Source organism: Kwoniella bestiolae, chromosome 8 (assembly GCF_000512585.2).
Source record: "Kwoniella bestiolae CBS 10118 chromosome 8, complete sequence".
NCBI classification, from domain to species: domain Eukaryota; kingdom Fungi; phylum Basidiomycota; class Tremellomycetes; order Tremellales; family Cryptococcaceae; genus Kwoniella; species Kwoniella bestiolae.
Genome location: NC_089248.1, coordinates 98,824 through 118,973, shown reverse-complemented (window position 1 = coordinate 118,973; position 20,150 = coordinate 98,824). Strand labels below are relative to the sequence as shown.

Below are 20,150 nucleotides of genomic sequence, written 5' to 3'. Positions count from 1 at the left end.
ACGAGATGGTGAAGTGCATTTGCACTTTTCATACTGAGATGGACACGTCGAGATAACGGTCACTCGGTATTCATGGAAGCTTCGCCTGTGTATGTGGACAAGATTATTGATAGGGGTACTGATCAAGGTCTAGAATGAATAGGTCTTGTGTAAGTCAGTATTGTATCGTTGTTTGACCCTCGAAGTTGTTTCGCAGAGATTGATGGATTGATTGTACAGTGCAGTACATGCAAATGTGCGAGGAGACGTAGGCCACTTCCGATGAATGTGAATCGTGGATCGTGTCATGATCGTGTCTGGAAATTAAGACTGATCAAGCCAGTCCCCAAGAAGCAGGATTGAGAGATGGCAGTGTATGTGTTTGATGCCTTCCATATCCAATCCGGTCAGACACTTGTGCAGGAAACACTACTTGGTGATAGTCACAGTATCCACGATGTTTGATGCAAGACATCCCCATTGGTACACTAGATTATTGAGCCGAGTGGGGGATATGTATAGTTTACGAGTAGTAAGAGAGATCTTGCACCTTCGCCTCGACTTTTACATGAGGCAAGACTCTCACTCATGCCTCGTCATGCAGGGCGACAGACTGCCTACGCCTGTGCAAGAGATACAAGACAGCCATATATAAAGCCTAAACTCTGGTCTTTAGGGGGAACCGTTCATGCATTCTTCACTGACTCACTGCTTCTTCTTCGCATTACAATATGCCACCCAAAGAACAAAATATTTCCCAGATTATGACGACTTCCCTCGTCTCTTCACACCAACCCAAGTTCCCTCATCCTCCTCAACCCAGACACAACCAGCTACTGCTACACAATCGCAAACTCCACAACCCACCATTACCTTCCAGACACAAGTCCAGTCGACACCCTCAAGCTACCAATATCCCTCTGCAGCCTCTGGAAATACCAACGCCCAATCAGGTTGGGGTGCTCCCGTGGGATCCTACAATTACAATACATCACAGTTCACTCCCAACGCTTTCGCAAGCCCACCACCAACCGACACTTCTCCCATAGGGTACGGCAGTCCCCCTCCATCATACAACTTCTACTCTCAAGTCCAAACTGGATATAATCCTTATGTCACAATGACGAATGCGTACTACCAACAACCAGGTATCTCAACCCAAGCAGTCCCTCAACCACTCTCAAATCCCAATATCAACTCTTTCCAAGCTACGAATGCACCTTGTTACTGGGGATGCGGGCTATGCGGTAAGAAACGATCCGAGAGGGGGTACGCGTGGTGTTGGAGATGTAATGATAGTACCTCTGGTGCACTTTACTCGGGTACAGGAGATGATTGATTGCGGTTTGATATGTATACATAGTCTTATTGTTCTTGTTTGTGTGGACTGTGAAAATACTGGACATTTTTGGCAACAGCGGGTTTTCTTTTTGTCTGGTTGCGTTAATTGTTTGGTGGCATGGTAGTGCTGAGGGATGTACGGGGTTGTACGTGCAAATTGCTCGCATGGGAGATGGAACAGGCGTTGATGGTTTCGATGAACGCCCTCTTCGAATGTGTACTGCTTTGTATGGTATGTCTGTGCTGTATGTGCCACACACAAGTCGAAGTGTCGTGTACAGTAGCTTCCCATCAAAACAGTCGCACAAAAGGCCAGTCTGCAATGACAACATAGCTTCTGAAGCCAATTCTCAAGATCAAATGCGGACGGCTATAGCTATGGATGGTGCGTGACTGAATTTTTGCGATGCATCACGTCCACCTACCGCTGCTAACAGACACACCAAGTCTTAGCATTCCTTCCCCACTTGTCTGTGTATTGCGAAGCATGGAATCATTGCGTAGTAAAGCTACATTCCTATCGAGATTCGGTGAGTAGGAAGTGAAGTCGTTGTTGATGATCATTCTACTTTTCTCACGCCTCGTTCTAATAGCGTCCACAATATGCTTTTTCGTGTTGGCATGATCTTGTAGCCATGACGAGCCCATCAAGCAATATGGCGCAGACCAGCAAAGTAGTCTGTCTGACAATACTGCAGTGTGGTATACTGTGTGTCTGCCTGTCTGAAAGAATCCAGCTAAGCTTTATGAGAAGATAGGAACTCGACGAGTCTCTTGAGTCAGAAGCTTATATGAGAACCCGTTCCAATTTCACAAACTCATCAATTTACAATCAGGTAGAACGAGTGACGAGATACTGACTTCTGTGCAATTGTAACTCATAGCACTCTGGCCATATAAGCTAAATAAGCTATATAAGCATGGATGTGAGAACACTCTTTCCAACTCACTTCCCAATTCTACAACCAACTTCACGACAACAACCATCCAAACACCCATATCAATCACCTGTCTCGAAACTCCAACTGACCAACTACTTGGACCGTGAGCGACGATAACAAACAACCACCTAACCAAGCAAATCCCACTGCATCTGCTCCTACAGGAGTATATGCAGCTTGGCCCGGAATGCCATTCCCTCCCGGGCTTCCTCCCTTCTCACAATCTCCAATGTTCCCATACGGCATGCACCCAGGGATGACTGGTCCTGCCCTTCCTGGACCAGGCTTTCCTCCTCCTGGTTACGGATATCCACATCCAGCTTTCGGCTATTCTCCTCCGGGTGCTCATCCAAACGCATTTACGGCTCAAGCGCCCGTCGGTAATCAACCAGCATCCTCTGCTCCTCCAGCAGCTGCACCGACGCCGGACCCTTCTTCTACTCCTACCGCCGCACCAGCTACCAATGCCACACCTGACTTAATCACCTCTCAGATTCCCAATCCTTATGGTGGACCCCCAGCTTTTGGACCGATGGCTTATATGCTAGCTCCTCTTCCTCCGGGCTACGAGTACGCTTTGCCACCAGGATACGGAGGCGGCCAAAGCGCTGGACCAGGCAGATCGAGGATATCCCCTCAAACCTTATACGCTTTGTTCGGTGACGATATCCCTCGGCAGATGCTCGATCCAAACTACCAAGGTGGCAAGCCATTGCCGCAGCCTTAGAAACGGCCATCGACTCGCTGCAGTCGAAGAACCTTGACTGTTGTAGCGAATATCCTTTCCCCTGCGTACATTTTATGTTGATTATGGCAGTAAATTTGAGAGCGAGTACACTCAAATTTGGGTCAAGGTATCATTTGGTAGGCAGATGGTCAGGTATCATTTTGTATGTTCATATGCTTTTTGACGGTCTTCTGTGCATGAACGGTGTGTGAATGAGCAACAATACACGATTTGGAAGTCCGCTTGCATCTATGAACGCCACATAAAGGTCAAACCTTCAGCCTTAGTGCTTCTTATGGACCACGTTGGCATCAAGTACAGCCTTGCGCTGCTGCGTTCATTCAGTACTTCCTCGGCATCATCCAAATCTTGGTTATGACGCCGGATATTTTCTTAGCGTTGCGGCGATGGATCACAAGTGGGGAACACAGGGACGATCTACGATATTGCCTGTTTTACAGACGGACGGAGATTTCATCAATCTCATACAGACCAGGGCCTTTAGCCTCGTTTTTACCATCCAACTATGACGTGGTGGGTATTACTGTATGCCAACTGGATTTTGACAGGTGCCTTGACCATAGATACTCGTATCTCCACACGAAAGAGAAGGGTTGAGGTCATGATCATCTAAGCTCGCTTCTGGGAGCCATTGGCCGATTGGGGGACATAAAACGTTTTCACACAGCGTACACAGAGCCCATCAATCATCATCGAACGGCAGAAACCTCGCCCTGTCATGATCGATTACCCCACTTCGTACCTTACCCAACAGCCATCACGATGTTATGAAGCTTCAACGCACAATCATGGCCGTACTATGCTTGTCTGCCAGAAGCAATTGGAAGTGTTCCCACTGCTTCTCGCAATACCAACTACGGTTCTCGTCGGAATGTATTGATGCATACTTTGCCGCTCACCTCTATGTATAAAGGGGAATGAATTGCGATAAGTTCCTTCTTTTCTGGTACATCTCAACTCCTCTGAGGCCTTACGAAATCCCCTCCCATACAAACTTCACGGTCCACAGTTTCTATTTCTCAACATCCTCCATTGAGTGCCAGCTCAACTATAAAGCTAGACATGGGACAAAACGACACCTCTAATTCCACTCCCGACGGCGGTCGATCGCCCTCTCATGAGAATGAGGATTCGAATCAAACGGTCAAACTAGTCAAGGTAGTCACAGGTCCAGGCTTTGGTTCATTCACCTACAGACTTCCTGAAGGATACCAGTACCCGCAAGGATTCACTACGCAGACGGATTCACCCTCATCACAACCTGCAGGAAACACCCAGCAAAGCAATCCTACCTCTGCTACCGCTGCGCAACCACCCTCACAAACTTTTCATCCGAACTCACAAGCCAGCTTATGGATGCCGAACTTGGCTGGTCCTAAACCCCCTGCTTCTTTCGAGGGGTATCAACCATCTTCACATCCATGGGGATATTCTGCGTTCCCTTCGGTTCATGTTCAACAAAGATACACTCCTCCTCAACCTGCGGCAAGTCGCTCAACCGGTACAATTCCTCATTGGAATCACATACCTAATCTCCTTCCCCTTCGTACGGAGCAAGTAACGTCTGAGAAATGCGATGGATGCGGGTACAGGGAATCATCGGTGACGATCCTCAATGCGTGATTTGCAAAAGGGTCAAGCCTGGTAGCCAGTGATAATTTCATTAGCTTTATTGAATATGGATAGGATCCAGGTTCCGTGTGGTAAAACATCTACTTTTCCATCAAATGCATTGTTCTTGTGTGCACAACTTGGATTCTGATTGCAAGCCATTCATTGGAGACGCAAAACATGCAGGTCCGGATCGCAGGATGATTGCGTCTCTGACCTCTTCTCTGCCAAGCCAGATCAAAACACGATGCTCAGTTTCGTATATTGTCGAAAGTACTGCTAGCCGCATGTTTTAGCGGAGATGTTCACTCCGATCCAGTACAATGATTGCCTCATGCCGACGGGGGTGACTTATCACCATGCCCTTGGCGTGAATGAAGCCACGTCTTTCGTTCGTGGCTATCCAGGCCTTCCTTAAATCCATGAATCACGACGGTCTCCTTTCAGGTGGTGCAATGCACCGTGTCCTGAAGATGTGGAATATGGCATTTGTGAGGTCTGTAACGCTGCTAGCCATAAAATGGGACACGCATGTGCATTTTGAGATTAGTTGAAAGTCGATGATCCTGATAGTGGACTACGGTGTCTATGAGACCGATACAGAGCGTAACGGTCAAAGTTGATTAGGCATTTTACACCATGCGTTGATGGATGATCTATGCGATTGCATTCTGACTCGTATGGGTCAAGAAATGATGGAAGAGTGATCATACAGACCAGAATGGTGATACGGTCCAACATCAGACTTTCCTATATGTACGCAATATCGATTGCTTGCCAGCTCCATGAGAAACCAACCCAATCCAGCATTAGTCGTCTTTCCAATATTCTCCTTCAATAGTCAACTGAAAATCAGGCCAGATACTGTAGACGCCATGAAAGGTAAAAAGTCCAAAAGGGCCAGCCCCCCTCTTGAAGGGTTCTACCAACCCTACGACCCACCTGGATATATACCTCAATCTGGACCCCCACAACATTCTCAATTCGTTCATCCGGCTAGTATTCCAGCTCTCAATGGTCAACCGCAGCAACAACACCAGCAATAATACAGTGGATATATGCAACATTATTATAATCAAGGAGCTCCCGCTGCACTCAACCCTTTCACGCAGCCTCATTCTCAGAATGCTCATCATACTCAATCGAACCCGCCACTTCAATATCGTCTTCCTGATTCCGTACAACTATCCACTTCGTCTCACCACTCTATCTACCCACAATCATCCTCTTCTACCCCTTCTAATCCAGCTCTGAACCCCTACAATCCCTATGCCAAACACGTGTATCATCCCAATCCACCCTACAATCAAATCGGAATTCGGCAATACCTCGAGGAAGAAACGCATTTCGAATGCGCCGAATGTGACAGCAGAAGGAAGGACGATAAGCGAGCTGCATGGTGCGACAAGTGTGCGAAATTCACTAGAAACATCAAAATCAATGGACCTTGATACATACGAGATGTACACGACTGAACGCGGAGTATCTACGGATGTAGATGTTGGCGGCGGCGTGGATGATGATGGTACCTTCTTCTGCACAAGCGGACTATGATGGCCAGATAGCTGTAGATAGTATCAATCACGGATATTGTACTTATCTTCTTTGCGGGTGTAGATAAAGATCTGGGTGGATAATTGATGAAAGATTTCACTTACTTGTGTGTATTTTGATGTATGTGTGTCATCTACATTGACCCTGATCTCATCACCCTCATTTACGTCCGATGTGAGCTTGTCAACGTCATTGCCAGTGGCGACCCTCCTTTGAGTATACACAGAACCACACAACATCCCCGACCAACCAAGAGGCTAGAACTACGATGAAGACCGATATACACAGGCAGCTCTGAAGATCAAACATGTTCAATGTCGATCTTCTATTAAAGAAGCCTTTTGTCGTATCTGAGCTTCCTTGATGGGCCTAGGAGCCGTGTGGATCTCCATATAATTGCGATTAATTGCTTTATAGCGTGCTTCGGCCTACTAGAAGCTCGTTTCCGTTTGCACCGAGGTGGGGGAGGCGCTAGATATTACTTCTTGTCATCTCGTCATTGATGATCCATAAGATGGGTTGTGTTTTGTCCATCTGCTTCTGAGCTGTACTTCAAGTTCTTGGAGCTGTGCCCGAAGTCTTCTCTAGAACGTATAAATTGGGTATTACACCTTGGAGGAAGATGGTAGAGCGGCAAAGTCAAATCGACTCTCTCATTCCACTTTCTGACAACTTGACAATTCTTACGGAAATTGAAGTCGCTTTTGGTTGAACTCTTCAGTGTAAGTCAAAATCTATCCCAATGAGTTCAGGTTCATAGGTGTACTAGCACTGATGCCGGTCATCTCCCACCCAGCATGAATCCCAACAACCCCTGGGGATATGTCGGTGGCTACCAGTACGGCAATGCCTTCCCTCCAACCCCACCTATGAGTCCGCAAACTCAACCCAATGCTACAGGTCAAAATCAGGCTCAAGCTCAAGGACAAGGTCAAAACCAAGCTGCTAACACCAACCCATCAGCCAACTTCCCAGGTGTTCTCATGCCTAATCCCAGTACACCTTTTGGAGAGTTGACCCAACCGGACCTGAGTCCAGCAAATGGATGGACCTCAGTCTCGCCCTATCAAAGACATCCCTGGATCACACCTACCACTCCACTCGTCAATACCGGGCAACCCAACTTTTCATCATTCTCCGCTTATAATACGTATCAAGCACCTCCCACTCAAACGAGCTCAAGCAACACCAATGCAGATGCGAAACATTGGGAATGTGCGACCTGCGATACAAGAAGGAACGAGACTGATGAGACGATTTGGTGTCATAAATGTCGAAATTACACCAAGACGATGTGGGTTCAAGGGGCTTGAGAAGAGAATCGATCTGTATTGGGTGGGGATGAACTTGTACGTCATAGCTTGTAGAATAGTGTAATATAGTCGATGTGCTGTACGGAAGTGTTCATGCAAAGAAATGAAAGAAAGATTACCCTAACTCAACCCATTCAACGCAATATTATCATTGCCACCCAACTCGGCCTTCCAAAGAATGACGCATCGTTTCTAGACGCATCTACGAATACAATGCTCCACATGTACATCAGAACTAGATTGCATGTTCAGTCCCTATTGGAAACAGTGATTGAACCGTCGATTGATGTCCCTGTCGATGCACTAAAATGCAATCATCGGCAAAGATACCAAACTAAAAATCCCCGAGATGCCGGTCAAACACGCCTTGAAGTCGTGTTCTCCCATCACACCTCGCCCCCCATCTGAGCTACCATCCGATGCATACAAACACCATATATAAACAGTCAATCGTTCTTTCCTTCTCATTCCACATTGCACACTGAAGATCTCGTAAAGAAAACGTCAAAATGGTGAGTCTGTAAGGCAATGCAAGAGTCGACCCGGCCCGGAGAAGCTAACTGTGCTTCGTGGCAGTCTAACAAAGTTCCAGATACGACCGACTACACCTTCTACCGCACTGATAAACCATTGCCCGACACCAATATCGATCCCGACGAATGGCGAGTCCGAGAATTCCTCAATACCTCGCCCTTTCACTCGACCCACAACAACCACACTCAAACTACAACACCGCCATACGGTCATCCCAATCCATTTTCGCCCAATACATTCCCTCGATATGGATATTACCCGACACAAGGGATGTTCGGGATCTACAGCAATCCATTTTCGAGCTCTACGCCATTTGCACCACCACCACCACCACCTCCTCCACGAGCAGAGATATCCCCAGCAACTAAACAACCATTCATCTTCCCGAGTATGGAGCAGTATCAGATGTACGCCAAGGACACCACCCTCTTCTTTCAGAGTACGAAAGGATGGATTACCGATCCTTGTGCAACCTCCTCACCCATTCATAAACCTTTTGGGGATACTTCAGATCTAATTTGGACGTCTCCCAGAACAGGTAAAACGTATCAGCTTCCAGCTATGCATAGTAGGTACGCGGAACCTCATCATTACGTTTGTGTGGTGTGCGAGAAACGGAAGATGAAGTTCGACGGATTTACATGGTGTAAGAAGTGTAGAGATAATACTAAGAGTGTGGTGGTGTATGGGGAGTAGCCTGGATTCGCATTAGATTGCCATGCACATAATACTGGATCGCCTTTCGAGGTTATCGACGCTGAACTAAGATTAAAGGCATATATCTTTTCATCGATATATTGAGAGTGGGAAGTCCTTATGACTCGACAACCTTCACCGTTTGTGATACTAGGCAGTTTTCCACCCAGCTACTCTTGCCATATCATTCACCAGCTGAAAGAAACATGACAATGTATCCATTCTGGTCATCGCCCAATCGACCTCCCTACGGTTCTTCCCCATGGACGTACCAAACTCCAACTTCAGGACAAAGCGGCAACGATAGCACCAGCTCAACCACCCAACAGTCCTCTTCCTCACCATCGACCCAACAACAAACCTACACCAGTCCATTCCAACAAGCATACAACAATCCAAACCCCTACATCCGACCATATCCATACCAACAATCTCTTCCCGCGGGGTACGGCCCCCTCTCCACACCTTGAACGGTACCTACGCCCAGTACTTATGCCAATCCTTATTCGACCCCTTCGTATCCCTCCAATTTGACTTCAGGCAGTGGATATGGGTCTACCAACCCTTACAGCTCAGGTACAACCTCTTCCACAGTCTATGGTCAACTACCTTCATCCCCCACTCCAGCCAGTATTCACCCGCCTTCATCATCCATGGTCCCATACTCGTATGCCACACCTAAGATCGGTATAGCACCCCGGGAACATGGTCAAGACACGTTGTTGAATAGGTTTCCAGAAGAGAATAAGGGGCCATGGTGCTGTGAGAACTGTAAGAGGGAGAGAGCGAAGAAGTACGAGAGACCGATGGATTGCTTTCACTGCCAGGAGGAGACTGATACGATCAAGATGGAGGGTTAGCATGGTGACATTGTACAGTATGTAGTGATCGATGAGAGGAGAGGCCGTCGTCTGTTCTCGTTTTTGTGTTTTGGTTCTCTTGCTATGAAAGTTTCGATGGGCTGGCCCTTTCGAAGCTGCATTCATAACTTAGCTTATGTCCCTTTTGGTTTTGTATTATATCGTACAGTATAGCACGGTGATATGGACCATGATTATCATTGAACTTCATGATCAATGTAAATGCCCGGCTACAATATGTCTTCAGTTGACGGTCTTATTGAGATCGAGATCGCTCGGATGAAGACTAATACACAGAGAGGAATCGAGAAGTCTTGCCGCGAACATCACACTATCATCGCTCTCCGTTCCTTCAAAGACATGAAATACTGCAAGCTTCTGCGAAGTTTGAGGATGTACTTTTCGACAGAATCTGATGAAATCAAAAGTTGTACTTCGTAAGACGAATATGCTGACTTCTAAGAATCCTCTTCTGGGGCGCAACGCTGAACGCTTCTGCAGTAGTTGTCCAGTACAATTACAACATACGTCCAGAACACCCTGAAATACATGTATATAGCTTCAAGCCAAACATTGAAATAAGCCTTTCCTTCCCGTTGAAGATATCGTAAAACCAACTGCTTTGCTATCCCCAACATCCTCTCACAGTACACACCACAAGTCGATATCGACTCAGCACGACTTATCAACATTGAACCAGCAATACTGGAAACTCTCCTAGCCACCGATATTCCGTTCTCAAGAGGCATGGGACTTTGCTCATTCTCCTACGGGTGTGTTACCCGTTCGAGATTCAACTCAAGATCAAGTCTACCAACAACAACCAATCAATCCTCCCAACCAAGCTTCACCGCCCGCTGGAGATCGACAGTCTTATTCGAACACTATGAGACATGCGCTTGGTCACGGTCAAGAACAAGCCCCCATCAATCCTTCTACGTATGCTCAGCCATTCCCTTACGAACAGCCTCAAGCTGCTCCCTATTGTTATGGGAACGGCTATCAGCCTACATTAACTTCTCCTCCCGAGTCCAGCCCCAACTTATTGCCCTCGTCTTCCTATCTCCACCCCTCGATGTCGATGGCCGCTCAACAAGCATACGGCCAACCCCAACCGACGCCTTACAATCCGATCCCATCCGCTCCCATGTTTGCGCCTGCTCAAAACTATCAAAATCCCTCTTCATCTTTCACCGCTCCCACGCCTCAGCCCAACGCTCCAGACACGACTCATGGACCGGACCATCCGGCACCCCCACCGCCGTTCGCTTTCTGGTGTTGTCAGAACTGCAAGACGGGGAGAGTACCGCCATATGATGAGGGTCAGAGAGGGCCATATCTCTGCTGACAGTGCCACCAGTACACTGAGACTGTTCTTGAGGCTTGATTTCGGGGTGTTAGCGAACAGGTCTGCTCCGTAGGCTTCACAACCTCCTTTTCGTGCTCGTCTCATCTAAACTTTGCCATATTTCAATTTGTACGTAGAGTGATAGGTTAGCATCTTGTCATGTATTTGTGCAATACTTTGGTTCGATGTTTGACGTGATACGTGCCAGGTCTTCCTCTCGTCTATGATAAGAAATGCATTTTCACACATCATGCACATTCACCGACGCCTATTCAGGTTTAGGGTTGTGTACCCTCAACGCATCGTGAGCATCGATATCGCCATCGCATTCCCAAGGGTAAGCGAGCCATATGTCGGGTGTGTCGACGGCGGAAAAGTATGAAACGTCGGATGGGAGCTCGGCAGCTTTGGGTTTGAGTCTGGGTGGGGTGGGGTGGGGTTGGTGAATCAGCATAATTGATTCCATGCGGATGTCATCGTCGAACAGTACACAAAGACAAGGACAGCCATATGCACGCTTGGAAGATGCGAAAATAGGGGACCCATCAACATGATACAGAGATGGGAGCGACTCACTTGTTGTGCACAACGAAGATACCCAACTTGGTCTCCTTTCTCAATCTTTCCCGTTCCTGCTCATCTCCAACGGAAGCTAATTGCTTGTTGATATCAATCTGTAATTCTCTGATGGTATATGTGAGGGTAGTTCGAGTATCGTCAACCTCGTCTACGACTAGGATATGTCGTCCGAGCAATCCGCCGTGAGTGAAGTTTTTACCGAGCTGTGGAGATGAGCGGGACAGAATGGTCAGATCGGTCGACAATTCACCCAAGGACTCACCGTCGAGAAATCGAGCCATTGTGTTCTGACTACTTCAGTGCCGACCTTCTCTTCGACCTGCAAACGAATGCCTCGATCAGCATGGGTGTATGATGAACGAATCTCAGAGTGACAGCACGTCAAGATAAGAAAAGAGACAGATAGGAAGCAAATCACACTCACACCACCCATATCCTCGTACAGGACTAACCCAACAGCCTGAATGGGGATGTTCTTCTTCTTCCCATCTTGGTCGGTCTTCAACTGGGTTCTCAGTATACGAGCAGGGATGAAACCTCCACCTCCAATAGCGATGAAAAGCGTGGGAGCTGTTACACAAGATGAAGAACATGTTGATATAGAGATGAGATAAGGGGGATATGCATAAACGCGAGAGAGAAGAAAACAACAATCTTCTACGTCAGTGATGGATGCATATGCTACACCAAGACTCGCAGACTCACCAAACTCCTCTTTGATCTTTGTAGCAGCATTCTGAATAGCAGTGTGAATATCGTTGTAGCTCAATCTGAGCCTGTCAAGACATTTTACAACCTTATCAGCTAGAGCGGGGACATTACCAGTGTGGGCGAGTAGAGCAAGTCAACATGGACATACATTTGAACATCTGTGAGCTGGTGGGACATGATAGGTGACTGTGTCTAGCTAAACAAGCTTCTCAAGATGATAGGATACGATGACAGTGAAGATGAACAATGAGGAGGGGTGACAAAGAATGATGGGAGAGAAGCACGTATATGAAATGGGTTGCTTCCACTTCCAATAAAAATAAATCTTTCGTTTACAAGGTGATCTTAATGGTACCATGCGTACAGTGAATTATATGATGAGGAATGCGGGGCACCACTGACATACTATCCCATCAGGTAATTTGATTCCGTTGTCACCATCTATTTCATCTCCCATCGAAAACTCATTGCAAGTTGAAAGAGTCATCTTGATGAAGTGATCAAGACGAAAATAAAGCACAATTCTAGAACTTGGTTTCCTTGTACAGACCGCATTAGTGTCACAATCATAACCTCAGCTTGAGAGCTAAATCTCTGCCTATACATCAACTTCCGCATCGTTAATCCATTCCTTCATTCCATCACCTCAACATGTCGTCGACACCCATCACTCACCTTTACCGATCGCTTCTCCGTGAGATACGTTTGGCCGTGAGTGCTCATGTCCAAGTGCTTGTGCTTGTGTGTAGCATGAACCATGGCTCACAATATTACGTGATGTAGTCAAAGCAGCCACGCTCGACCAGGAATCCAACCGTATCGCAACACGTAAGAACGATAGTAGATTCCACATCCGATCAACAAGCGCTATCGAGGACGTTGTTAGAGACTAGGGACTTTCTCAGATCATCCAGGATACATGCTGTGAGTGCCATAGATGATCGTTGTGTCTGTCCAGCTGTTCGCATCTCTAACAAGATAAATAACTGACTTCATGGTCAACTGTCTCCAGGAACTACTCAAACGTTATAACCCCATCCACGGAATGTCAGAGGAAGCGAGGATAAAAGCTACAGCTAGGAGAGTAGGGCTAGACACCCCATTAGAATTCAAGGGCGACAAGGAATAGGTCAGTTCATAAAATCATCGGAGGTGTTCACATCGTAGACTGATCCCGTAAATTGCCGATCTCAGATTTCGATTCGTACGATCCACCATGTATAGATTGATACCCCCAAAACGGTCTTCTGACTCGACGACACGTCTCGGACCTCCTGCGCGACTCGAGAGATCATTCCGGAATATTTCACTGACAGCGACCTCACTGACCTCCTTTCAAGCGCCGCTCCACTCTCCTTCTCGGGTGCCCTTGGATATAGAAATCCTTTGTCAATTCTCGCTTGTCCTGATACTTGAAGTAGAAGTCACGACACAAAAGACAAGATCGAGTCAACATTCTGCCAGGAATCGACTCGATCCTCAAATTGAGCTTATATAAGCGCTCGGTGGCTTACTGGCTTCTTCCTCTGTGTTATCGTTTTGATCATGCTTTTAAGTCCAACAACAACAACAACTTGAGTTCCACATATACAACCAACGCATCACTGCCAGCAATGACCAGTACCAACGCCTCTACCGTACCAATCTTCCACAAAGGCAAACGCCTTCCTTCATCATCTTCGTCCTCCTCTGGGCGCTCCTCTGGGGACCGATATAACCCTAGGACTCATAGTGGCATCTGGCAAATGATGCACGATTCGTTGTTCAGCGGAAATCTTGATGAGAAAACCCGTTTGCGATCTGAATTAAACTACGTCATGTCAAGTGAGACTCCTCAGGGAAAAGAGAAAGACGATACCGATCGAGTGAAGATGATGTGGAGCGAAATCACCGCTCCGGACGCGAGTACAGGTAAATCACCTACAGACAAAGTAATGAGAGGTAGGTGGATCTCCAAACCAAGACGAATGAGCTGTATTAGACAGATGGTGCCGTATCCCAGTTCGTACAATGGCACTGCTCTTGACGAATCACTGATTCAATGGGACAAAGTCACACCTCCGCCTGGGTACAGCTATCACCCTCGCACCGGTAGGTTGACTCGTACGAATTCTACTGAACGAGGGGACGGTCAGAATGGTATTCGAAGGACGATGTGGGAAGCGCTCTATTCTACTGATGGTCCACAAGGGACAAGGCATCTGGCTTCATGAGTGATTACGTCAAATTCAGAGGGCTTGTGCCGGAATGTAAAGCGGTACAGAGAAAATGGGAATATATCGTGTCCAAGACCGGAACGGGACAAGAACCAAGTGAGGAAGAGAAACGAAGTAGGTTTGAGTCCATTGATGAATCGTTCTGGGAGCGTGTCAAACCCAGTAATATCAAGGTCGATCAAATTACACCTCCGCCTACATCTCTTAATCGACAATCCAAGACCGCAGGCACGAATGGAGGTCGAAGCACTCCTAGGAAAGGGTCGGGAGACCTGTCGTTAGATCAGAAGAGAAGTATCTGGAGCAAACAACTTACTTCCTTTGCTTCTCAGTCCAACCAAACTTCGCCCTCCTCTCTTGCCATCTCCACACCAGCATCGTCGATAATCAGCGCAGCAGCGTAATATCGCCTACCCAGATTTGCGCAGACTTGCATCCATATAGGGAAGCGGGTTTGACGTTGATTGCGTGATGATTTCCACTCGTATCAGGTTGGAATTGAGGGAACCTGTCACTGCAAGAATGACTTTGTACGTTATGACATATATTAAAAACAGGAAAAGACTACGCTGGATGAGTATACTGCATGTGCGCATTCAGGCATATTACCCCAGCGAGAGCATCTCGAGACTTGGCACATTCATTCCGCAGCATTTTCTCTTCACTAACGATCCTCTCACATGTAGCACTTCGGGGGATTGTTCTTCCAGAAGAAGTCACCGAGTCGATATCGATCAAGCTGACTAGCAGACAATGTGTACAGAGATACTCTGAGAGCAAATGGCTAACCTCAACGAGCAGAACTGTTTTGAACTATCTACATGTACACACCATCAGGTTTCAGAACATATCAGTCCGTCATCGTCATTTCCATACAGATAGGCATACAACCCAAACACGTCTAGACATCTTTTGATAGCACACCTCGTTACAAGTGAGTATAAAATCATCGCACAACTTAGTGACCATACCAATAATCGATTATCATTCTCCCGCCTTGCTGCTTCAGTGCATTGGGGACCGATTGCGTTCATTGGGCATAGTAGATATCGATTCATATGATTCAAACATGTATATATAATCGTCAAACGTTTTCCGATCAAGAGCGACTAGGCTTGAATTTGATCTGATCCGAGCTAATATTCTGGAAATAATCACCCATATTGACCTCACTCGATTCAAGTCTCTGTGGACCTATGTGACAGCTCCCGACGAGATCACGGGTGAACCACCTAGTAAACAGGAGAAGGGATCTAGATGGAGATCGAAATTACACACCGGAGTGGATTTCACGAGAGACCTCAAGCGTCTCCGAGAAACGACCCTCCCACATGACCCTGGTACTTCTGCTGCTCGATCCGATTGTCAACCAGGCTCGCAGATAAGTAAGACCTGGAGTGGTAGCAGTAGCAGTGAGTCGGGAAGTGGAATGTCGTTACACCAAAAACAAGAGATTTGGCGAAAGGCACTCCACAAACACCAGGCGTCCGCCCCTCCCTCTCGATCAGCCGACAGTCTTACTGCTCACAGCCAGCCGATGAGATATATAGAATATACAACTGTCCATTGAGGGAAGAGTGCGAGTGATATCCTCTGTAGAGAAGTATAGGCGGTTTGATAATCGAAGAAGATTCAAAAAATCTGTAAACACTCCTGAAAGATTATCATTGTGAAGAATTTCTGCAGGTATGGTGAGGAGAAGAGGACATTGGAGTCGGTATCACTCGTAATGGATTGGGATCGAGGGAAATTGCGACCGTGAGACCTACTTTGTACGTTATGGGATTATAGAAAATGAGAAAAGACTACGCTGGATCAGTTCATCTTGAGTTTGCACTTATGCATACTCACCCAGCGAGAGCATTTTGAACTTGTCAGATAGATTACTCAAGATCTTCTCGCGAATGACAAACTTCTCACATGCAAGCCAACGGAAATGTAAAATCTCAAGTCACCTGTTTCGTGAGGATACTCCTTTCCTACAGCCATCCACCCAGCTCTTCCTTTGACCTAAGCATTTTTGATCTCATATCTACAAAGGCATCGAGTCGGTGTCAAAATTACACGTCGTCACTTTGACAAGAGATACTACAAAAATAAGGGACTATTCCCTACCGAATAGATTTGATCTCGTCTTCTTACTTACACCCACAGACATTGCTTAGAGTATCAATTTACGTATCTGATCCGTGTCAGTGAGTATAGGACCCACACACGTCTGAATGTCTGATTATAGTATACCCGATCACTCATGCAGACTACGAATTTCACTTCAGTCCAGATTTACTCCGAAAGACTTACTCCATAGGAGTACGATCCGTTTTTGTTCATGCCTTTGGCTCTTCGGACAGACTGAGAAAACATACTTGACTCTGATGTAACATCGCTTGGTAGTAGACTGCAACATCCATGCGGATCGTCCCTTTCAATCCGTCACTTACTCTCCTTTCGTGGATTGCAGAAAGGAGGGATTGAGTCGATAATCATGATTTTGTGCCGTAAAGCCTTTGAGTACCAAGACCGTGTATCCATAAGTGCACCTATTCTCATCTGATTAGTGTAGTGTTCGCCACTTGCTCTATCGTTCGATATGACGTCGCCTGTTCAGCTCTGTGATGAACGGCTGAGACATAGCTCCTTGTCCTCTTTCCTTTGACGTTATGCGTCTCCTTTCAAAGCTGTGGCGCGACTTCGAATGAGGTCAGTCGATGTAAGGTTGTGAAGCTTCCATCCTGGAGTATATAATCTTCTCAACCCATTACATCCCTGTTCCTCTTCCAATACATCACTTGTCAGCCATAGAGTGACAATCTCCAATCAAAGCACTGTCTATCAATCACCAAAGCAGTTCACACTTCACACGTATAATGATGAGCTCCAACAGCGAATCTGAATCGGTCAGTTCGATTGATCAAACAACTAGCGGAGTCGCCACTCCTTCTGAAACCCACCCCTCAAATGGACGTCCTTCCGACTATCGAGCAACCATGCATGAGGCACTGTACGGGTGGGACCGTAAGGCCCAGAGGAGGGCAAGTTCCCAGATGAATGAGCTGTGCTATACCGCGCATAAGGGGAATCCGGATCTAAATGAGATCAAGAACGAATGGATCGAAATTACATCGAATACCAAGGGCAGTCAACATCTGAAAGACGAGGGAGCGCAACACGAATATCGGAAGAGGTACATGGACATATACGAAAGGACTCATGATTTGACGGACGAGGAGAGAACAATGTTCAGGGCCATCCATGAGCCTAGTAAACCTGATCGACTGACTCATAAGAAGCGGTTTATGGATGGGATCGAGCAGGTTCCAGAGCCAGCCAACGAGCGCTCAGCGGAAGTCCGATCGGCCTGGTCCGAGATACATAGTGAAGTGAATGGTAGAAAGGTCTCTAATCAGGAGAGAAGAAAAAGATGGTGGGATCTGGTAGAGGCCAGCGATCACAACAGGAGGGATTCCCGGGCACGTAGTACTGACAACTTGGTATCGGCCGACGAGCTCGAAGCTGCCAAAATGGTTCATCCCTTAGCGAAAACTGCCACAGCATCTCCATCTGAAGCTGAAGTCTCGTCTACACCGGCCTCACCAGGAGGACCTGCCAACACTGGCACAGAGGGATATAACGCGTCAGCTGCAAGAAAACACCTTGAAGAGATTGTGAAGAAGTTCGGTAAGGAATGGACCATGTCTCAAGCGTCTCTCATAGAAAGCGATTGTAAGACCGACGGAACTTCTCATCTCTCACAAACCGCAGTGATCAGCCAAGAAGCCTAAAAGCTATTGGAAACGGTGGTGGTCGCCTCGAGGTATATAGGTGATCCTGATATATGAGACATGTTAAGATTACGCGATAGGCGGAGCGGCGGGTGTTTGCTATCGATATCTATGTTACGATGTATGAGCTGCGAGTGATACACTCAGTATGGATGAGGCGTCACTCATTACAGGTCTAGGTCTCGGTAATACAGGAGGTGAGGAGCGCGTATGACTAGTGGACTGAACAAGGAATCACTTTCTACCAAAGTGGCACACGCAAGGGTGTGGACCTATACTTGGCTCTTTCATCTTTGTTTCATGAAGTCTGCAAAATGAACGAGATGCAGCGGGAACAATCAAAATTGAGCGCGCCCTCACGATTCTCCCTCTCGTACATTCGCGGAGGGTGTCATACTGTTTTATTGGCATTGGTCAACCCGTTGTACGCTCCAAATACAAGGCAAACGTTTCAGCAACCTTAGGGGTGTCAGACGCTCAAATTTGAGTCAATCAAGCTATGCACTCTCGCCGATACACGGAACTGCCTAGACTCGACCATACGCCTTCGGCATGGACTAGTTTCTGACACCCTTTGAGCTGCTGCTCATCCTTTATGGCACGCTCCACCCGACACCTCAGATCGACTCGAATTTACTCGATTCACTCGACTCGATTTGAGATATCGTTATGACGTATCTGGAAGCTCGCATAAGCTATAAATAGTGAGTGTGTTCTTGTTTTCATTCTTGATCTTGCCACTCGACGCACAATATAAGTCCTCACAATATCATCCTAGCAACAAGCAACAATTACACATATCAACACAGGTATGTAGCCCCACTACCATAGTCATTCGTATGCACTACCCATAAGCTTTGAACTGACAAGGGAAAGCAGACTATGTCATCCAAAGCCGCTCTGACCGATAAACACGCCAATGACTCTTCTAAATCTCGTCTAACCGAGGAAAGTATGACGACCAGAAATGGGCTGCGCGTTACCACACGATACAGAGTGGACGCAGACGATTCCGTCTACTCGGAGACGCTGCTCCAGCCCGGGGAGAGCCAGAACGATAAATCGCAATTCCGCAAGAACCTAGAGGAGAAGATCCAAAACGCGATTTTCATCAACGATAGAGAGGATGGTGAGAACGCAGTGAGAGATGTAGACGATCTCTTATCCGAGGGACAGACTACGGAGAATATAGACGATCTCAAGTTTATCTGGAGCGAAGTCTCGGATTATGGGACTGATAATCGCTACGATCACATGGAGCGATATAGCAAGTGGTATGAATACAAAGCCAAGCTCAACGCTTCTCTGGCTATGGGTGGCACATCCACCACTAACCGAAGGAGGCGAAAGAGGCCAATCAAGAGTGGGACTAGAAGACGAAGCCGAAGACGCTCTACAAATGCCGGAGCTTCTGAAAGTCAAACCTCCACATACAACGAGGTCGAGACCGCCGCGAAGGGAGAGATCGACACTATCGTCAGTCTGTTGGGCAAGGAAAAGGCCCTGTCTCAAGTTTCTTTAGCTGAGGATGATACCAGCAGGAGTATATCATCTGCGGCTATTGATCAGTTGATGAACACGCTGATGACTACCGAAGCATCGGACTGTACTACCGCCAAGAGCAAGATTGACGCCATGATCAAAGTGTTTGGTAAAGAGTGGACTGGATCGTTAGTGTCGACGGCTAAACAGTCCACGAAAGGACAGCTCGCAGACACCGTAACGGCATTCAGCAAATCATGGAACGAGCCTACAGCACGGGCTGCCAGGGAGCGGGCCCGCTGGGAACAAACTGAGACCTCTAATGAGCGCGCTCCGCTCACGCTCACAGCTGCAGCCTAGGCTCTCTACAATCGTGTAAATCAAGCCCTGTGAATATACAACTTCTGTCGAGGGTACGTGATGCGTCTTGAATCAAGGAGTCCGATACCGAGCGG

General features: G+C 47.1%; 13 protein-coding genes across 13 annotated transcripts; 12 read left to right on the top strand and 1 right to left on the bottom strand.

The window, feature by feature from the left end:
- Nucleotides 1–667: 667 nt before the first annotated feature.
- I302_108621 (uncharacterized protein) lies at nucleotides 668–1,318 on the top strand (the record flags this gene model as incomplete). The annotated part of the gene is made up of 1 exon (XM_019194350.1): nucleotides 668–1,318. The coding sequence occupies one exon, from the start codon at nucleotides 668–670 to the stop codon at nucleotides 1,316–1,318; it is 651 nt and encodes a 216-aa protein (XP_019043186.1).
- Nucleotides 1,319–2,490: 1,172 nt separating this feature from the next.
- Nucleotides 2,491–2,988, top strand: I302_108620 (uncharacterized protein; the record flags this gene model as incomplete). The annotated part of the gene is made up of 1 exon (XM_019194349.1): nucleotides 2,491–2,988. One exon carries the CDS (start codon nucleotides 2,491–2,493, stop codon nucleotides 2,986–2,988), a length of 498 nt encoding a protein of 165 aa, XP_019043185.1.
- A 1,083-nt stretch (nucleotides 2,989–4,071) lies between these two features.
- I302_108619 (uncharacterized protein) lies at nucleotides 4,072–4,632 on the top strand (the record flags this gene model as incomplete). The annotated part of the gene is made up of 1 exon (XM_019194348.1): nucleotides 4,072–4,632. The coding sequence occupies one exon, from the start codon at nucleotides 4,072–4,074 to the stop codon at nucleotides 4,630–4,632; it is 561 nt and encodes a 186-aa protein (XP_019043184.1).
- An 863-nt stretch (nucleotides 4,633–5,495) lies between these two features.
- On the top strand, nucleotides 5,496–6,071 carry I302_108618 (uncharacterized protein; the record flags this gene model as incomplete). The annotated part of the gene is made up of 2 exons (XM_065870707.1): nucleotides 5,496–5,637; nucleotides 5,701–6,071. 2 exons carry the CDS (start codon nucleotides 5,496–5,498, stop codon nucleotides 6,069–6,071), a joined length of 513 nt encoding a protein of 170 aa, XP_065726779.1.
- A 900-nt stretch (nucleotides 6,072–6,971) lies between these two features.
- Nucleotides 6,972–7,487, top strand: I302_108617 (uncharacterized protein; the record flags this gene model as incomplete). The annotated part of the gene is made up of 1 exon (XM_019194347.1): nucleotides 6,972–7,487. One exon carries the CDS (start codon nucleotides 6,972–6,974, stop codon nucleotides 7,485–7,487), a length of 516 nt encoding a protein of 171 aa, XP_019043183.1.
- Nucleotides 7,488–7,996: 509 nt separating this feature from the next.
- Nucleotides 7,997–8,717, top strand: I302_108616 (uncharacterized protein; the record flags this gene model as incomplete). The annotated part of the gene is made up of 2 exons (XM_019194346.1): nucleotides 7,997–7,999; nucleotides 8,064–8,717. The coding sequence occupies 2 exons, from the start codon at nucleotides 7,997–7,999 to the stop codon at nucleotides 8,715–8,717; spliced, it is 657 nt and encodes a 218-aa protein (XP_019043182.1).
- Nucleotides 8,718–8,929: 212 nt separating this feature from the next.
- I302_108615 (uncharacterized protein) lies at nucleotides 8,930–9,577 on the top strand (the record flags this gene model as incomplete). The annotated part of the gene is made up of 2 exons (XM_019194345.1): nucleotides 8,930–9,162; nucleotides 9,205–9,577. 2 exons carry the CDS (start codon nucleotides 8,930–8,932, stop codon nucleotides 9,575–9,577), a joined length of 606 nt encoding a protein of 201 aa, XP_019043181.1.
- An 886-nt stretch (nucleotides 9,578–10,463) lies between these two features.
- On the top strand, nucleotides 10,464–10,925 carry I302_108614 (uncharacterized protein; the record flags this gene model as incomplete). Its single annotated transcript, XM_019194344.1, has 1 exon — nucleotides 10,464–10,925. One exon carries the CDS (start codon nucleotides 10,464–10,466, stop codon nucleotides 10,923–10,925), a length of 462 nt encoding a protein of 153 aa, XP_019043180.1.
- A 268-nt stretch (nucleotides 10,926–11,193) lies between these two features.
- I302_108613 (uncharacterized protein) lies at nucleotides 11,194–12,392 on the bottom strand (the record flags this gene model as incomplete). The annotated part of the gene is made up of 6 exons (XM_019194343.1): nucleotides 11,194–11,344; nucleotides 11,502–11,707; nucleotides 11,767–11,823; nucleotides 11,929–12,074; nucleotides 12,210–12,280; nucleotides 12,364–12,392. 6 exons carry the CDS (start codon nucleotides 12,390–12,392, stop codon nucleotides 11,194–11,196), a joined length of 660 nt encoding a protein of 219 aa, XP_019043179.1.
- A 474-nt stretch (nucleotides 12,393–12,866) lies between these two features.
- On the top strand, nucleotides 12,867–13,344 carry I302_108612 (uncharacterized protein; the record flags this gene model as incomplete). The annotated part of the gene is made up of 3 exons (XM_019194342.1): nucleotides 12,867–12,926; nucleotides 12,999–13,139; nucleotides 13,228–13,344. 3 exons carry the CDS (start codon nucleotides 12,867–12,869, stop codon nucleotides 13,342–13,344), a joined length of 318 nt encoding a protein of 105 aa, XP_019043178.1.
- Nucleotides 13,345–13,828: 484 nt separating this feature from the next.
- Nucleotides 13,829–14,835, top strand: I302_108611 (uncharacterized protein; the record flags this gene model as incomplete). The annotated part of the gene is made up of 2 exons (XM_065870706.1): nucleotides 13,829–14,370; nucleotides 14,448–14,835. 2 exons carry the CDS (start codon nucleotides 13,829–13,831, stop codon nucleotides 14,833–14,835), a joined length of 930 nt encoding a protein of 309 aa, XP_065726778.1.
- Nucleotides 14,836–17,418: 2,583 nt separating this feature from the next.
- Nucleotides 17,419–18,213, top strand: I302_108610 (uncharacterized protein; the record flags this gene model as incomplete). Its single annotated transcript, XM_019194340.1, has 1 exon — nucleotides 17,419–18,213. One exon carries the CDS (start codon nucleotides 17,419–17,421, stop codon nucleotides 18,211–18,213), a length of 795 nt encoding a protein of 264 aa, XP_019043176.1.
- Nucleotides 18,214–19,095: 882 nt separating this feature from the next.
- Nucleotides 19,096–20,055, top strand: I302_108609 (uncharacterized protein; the record flags this gene model as incomplete). Its single annotated transcript, XM_019194339.1, has 1 exon — nucleotides 19,096–20,055. One exon carries the CDS (start codon nucleotides 19,096–19,098, stop codon nucleotides 20,053–20,055), a length of 960 nt encoding a protein of 319 aa, XP_019043175.1.
- Nucleotides 20,056–20,150: the final 95 nt, after the last annotated feature.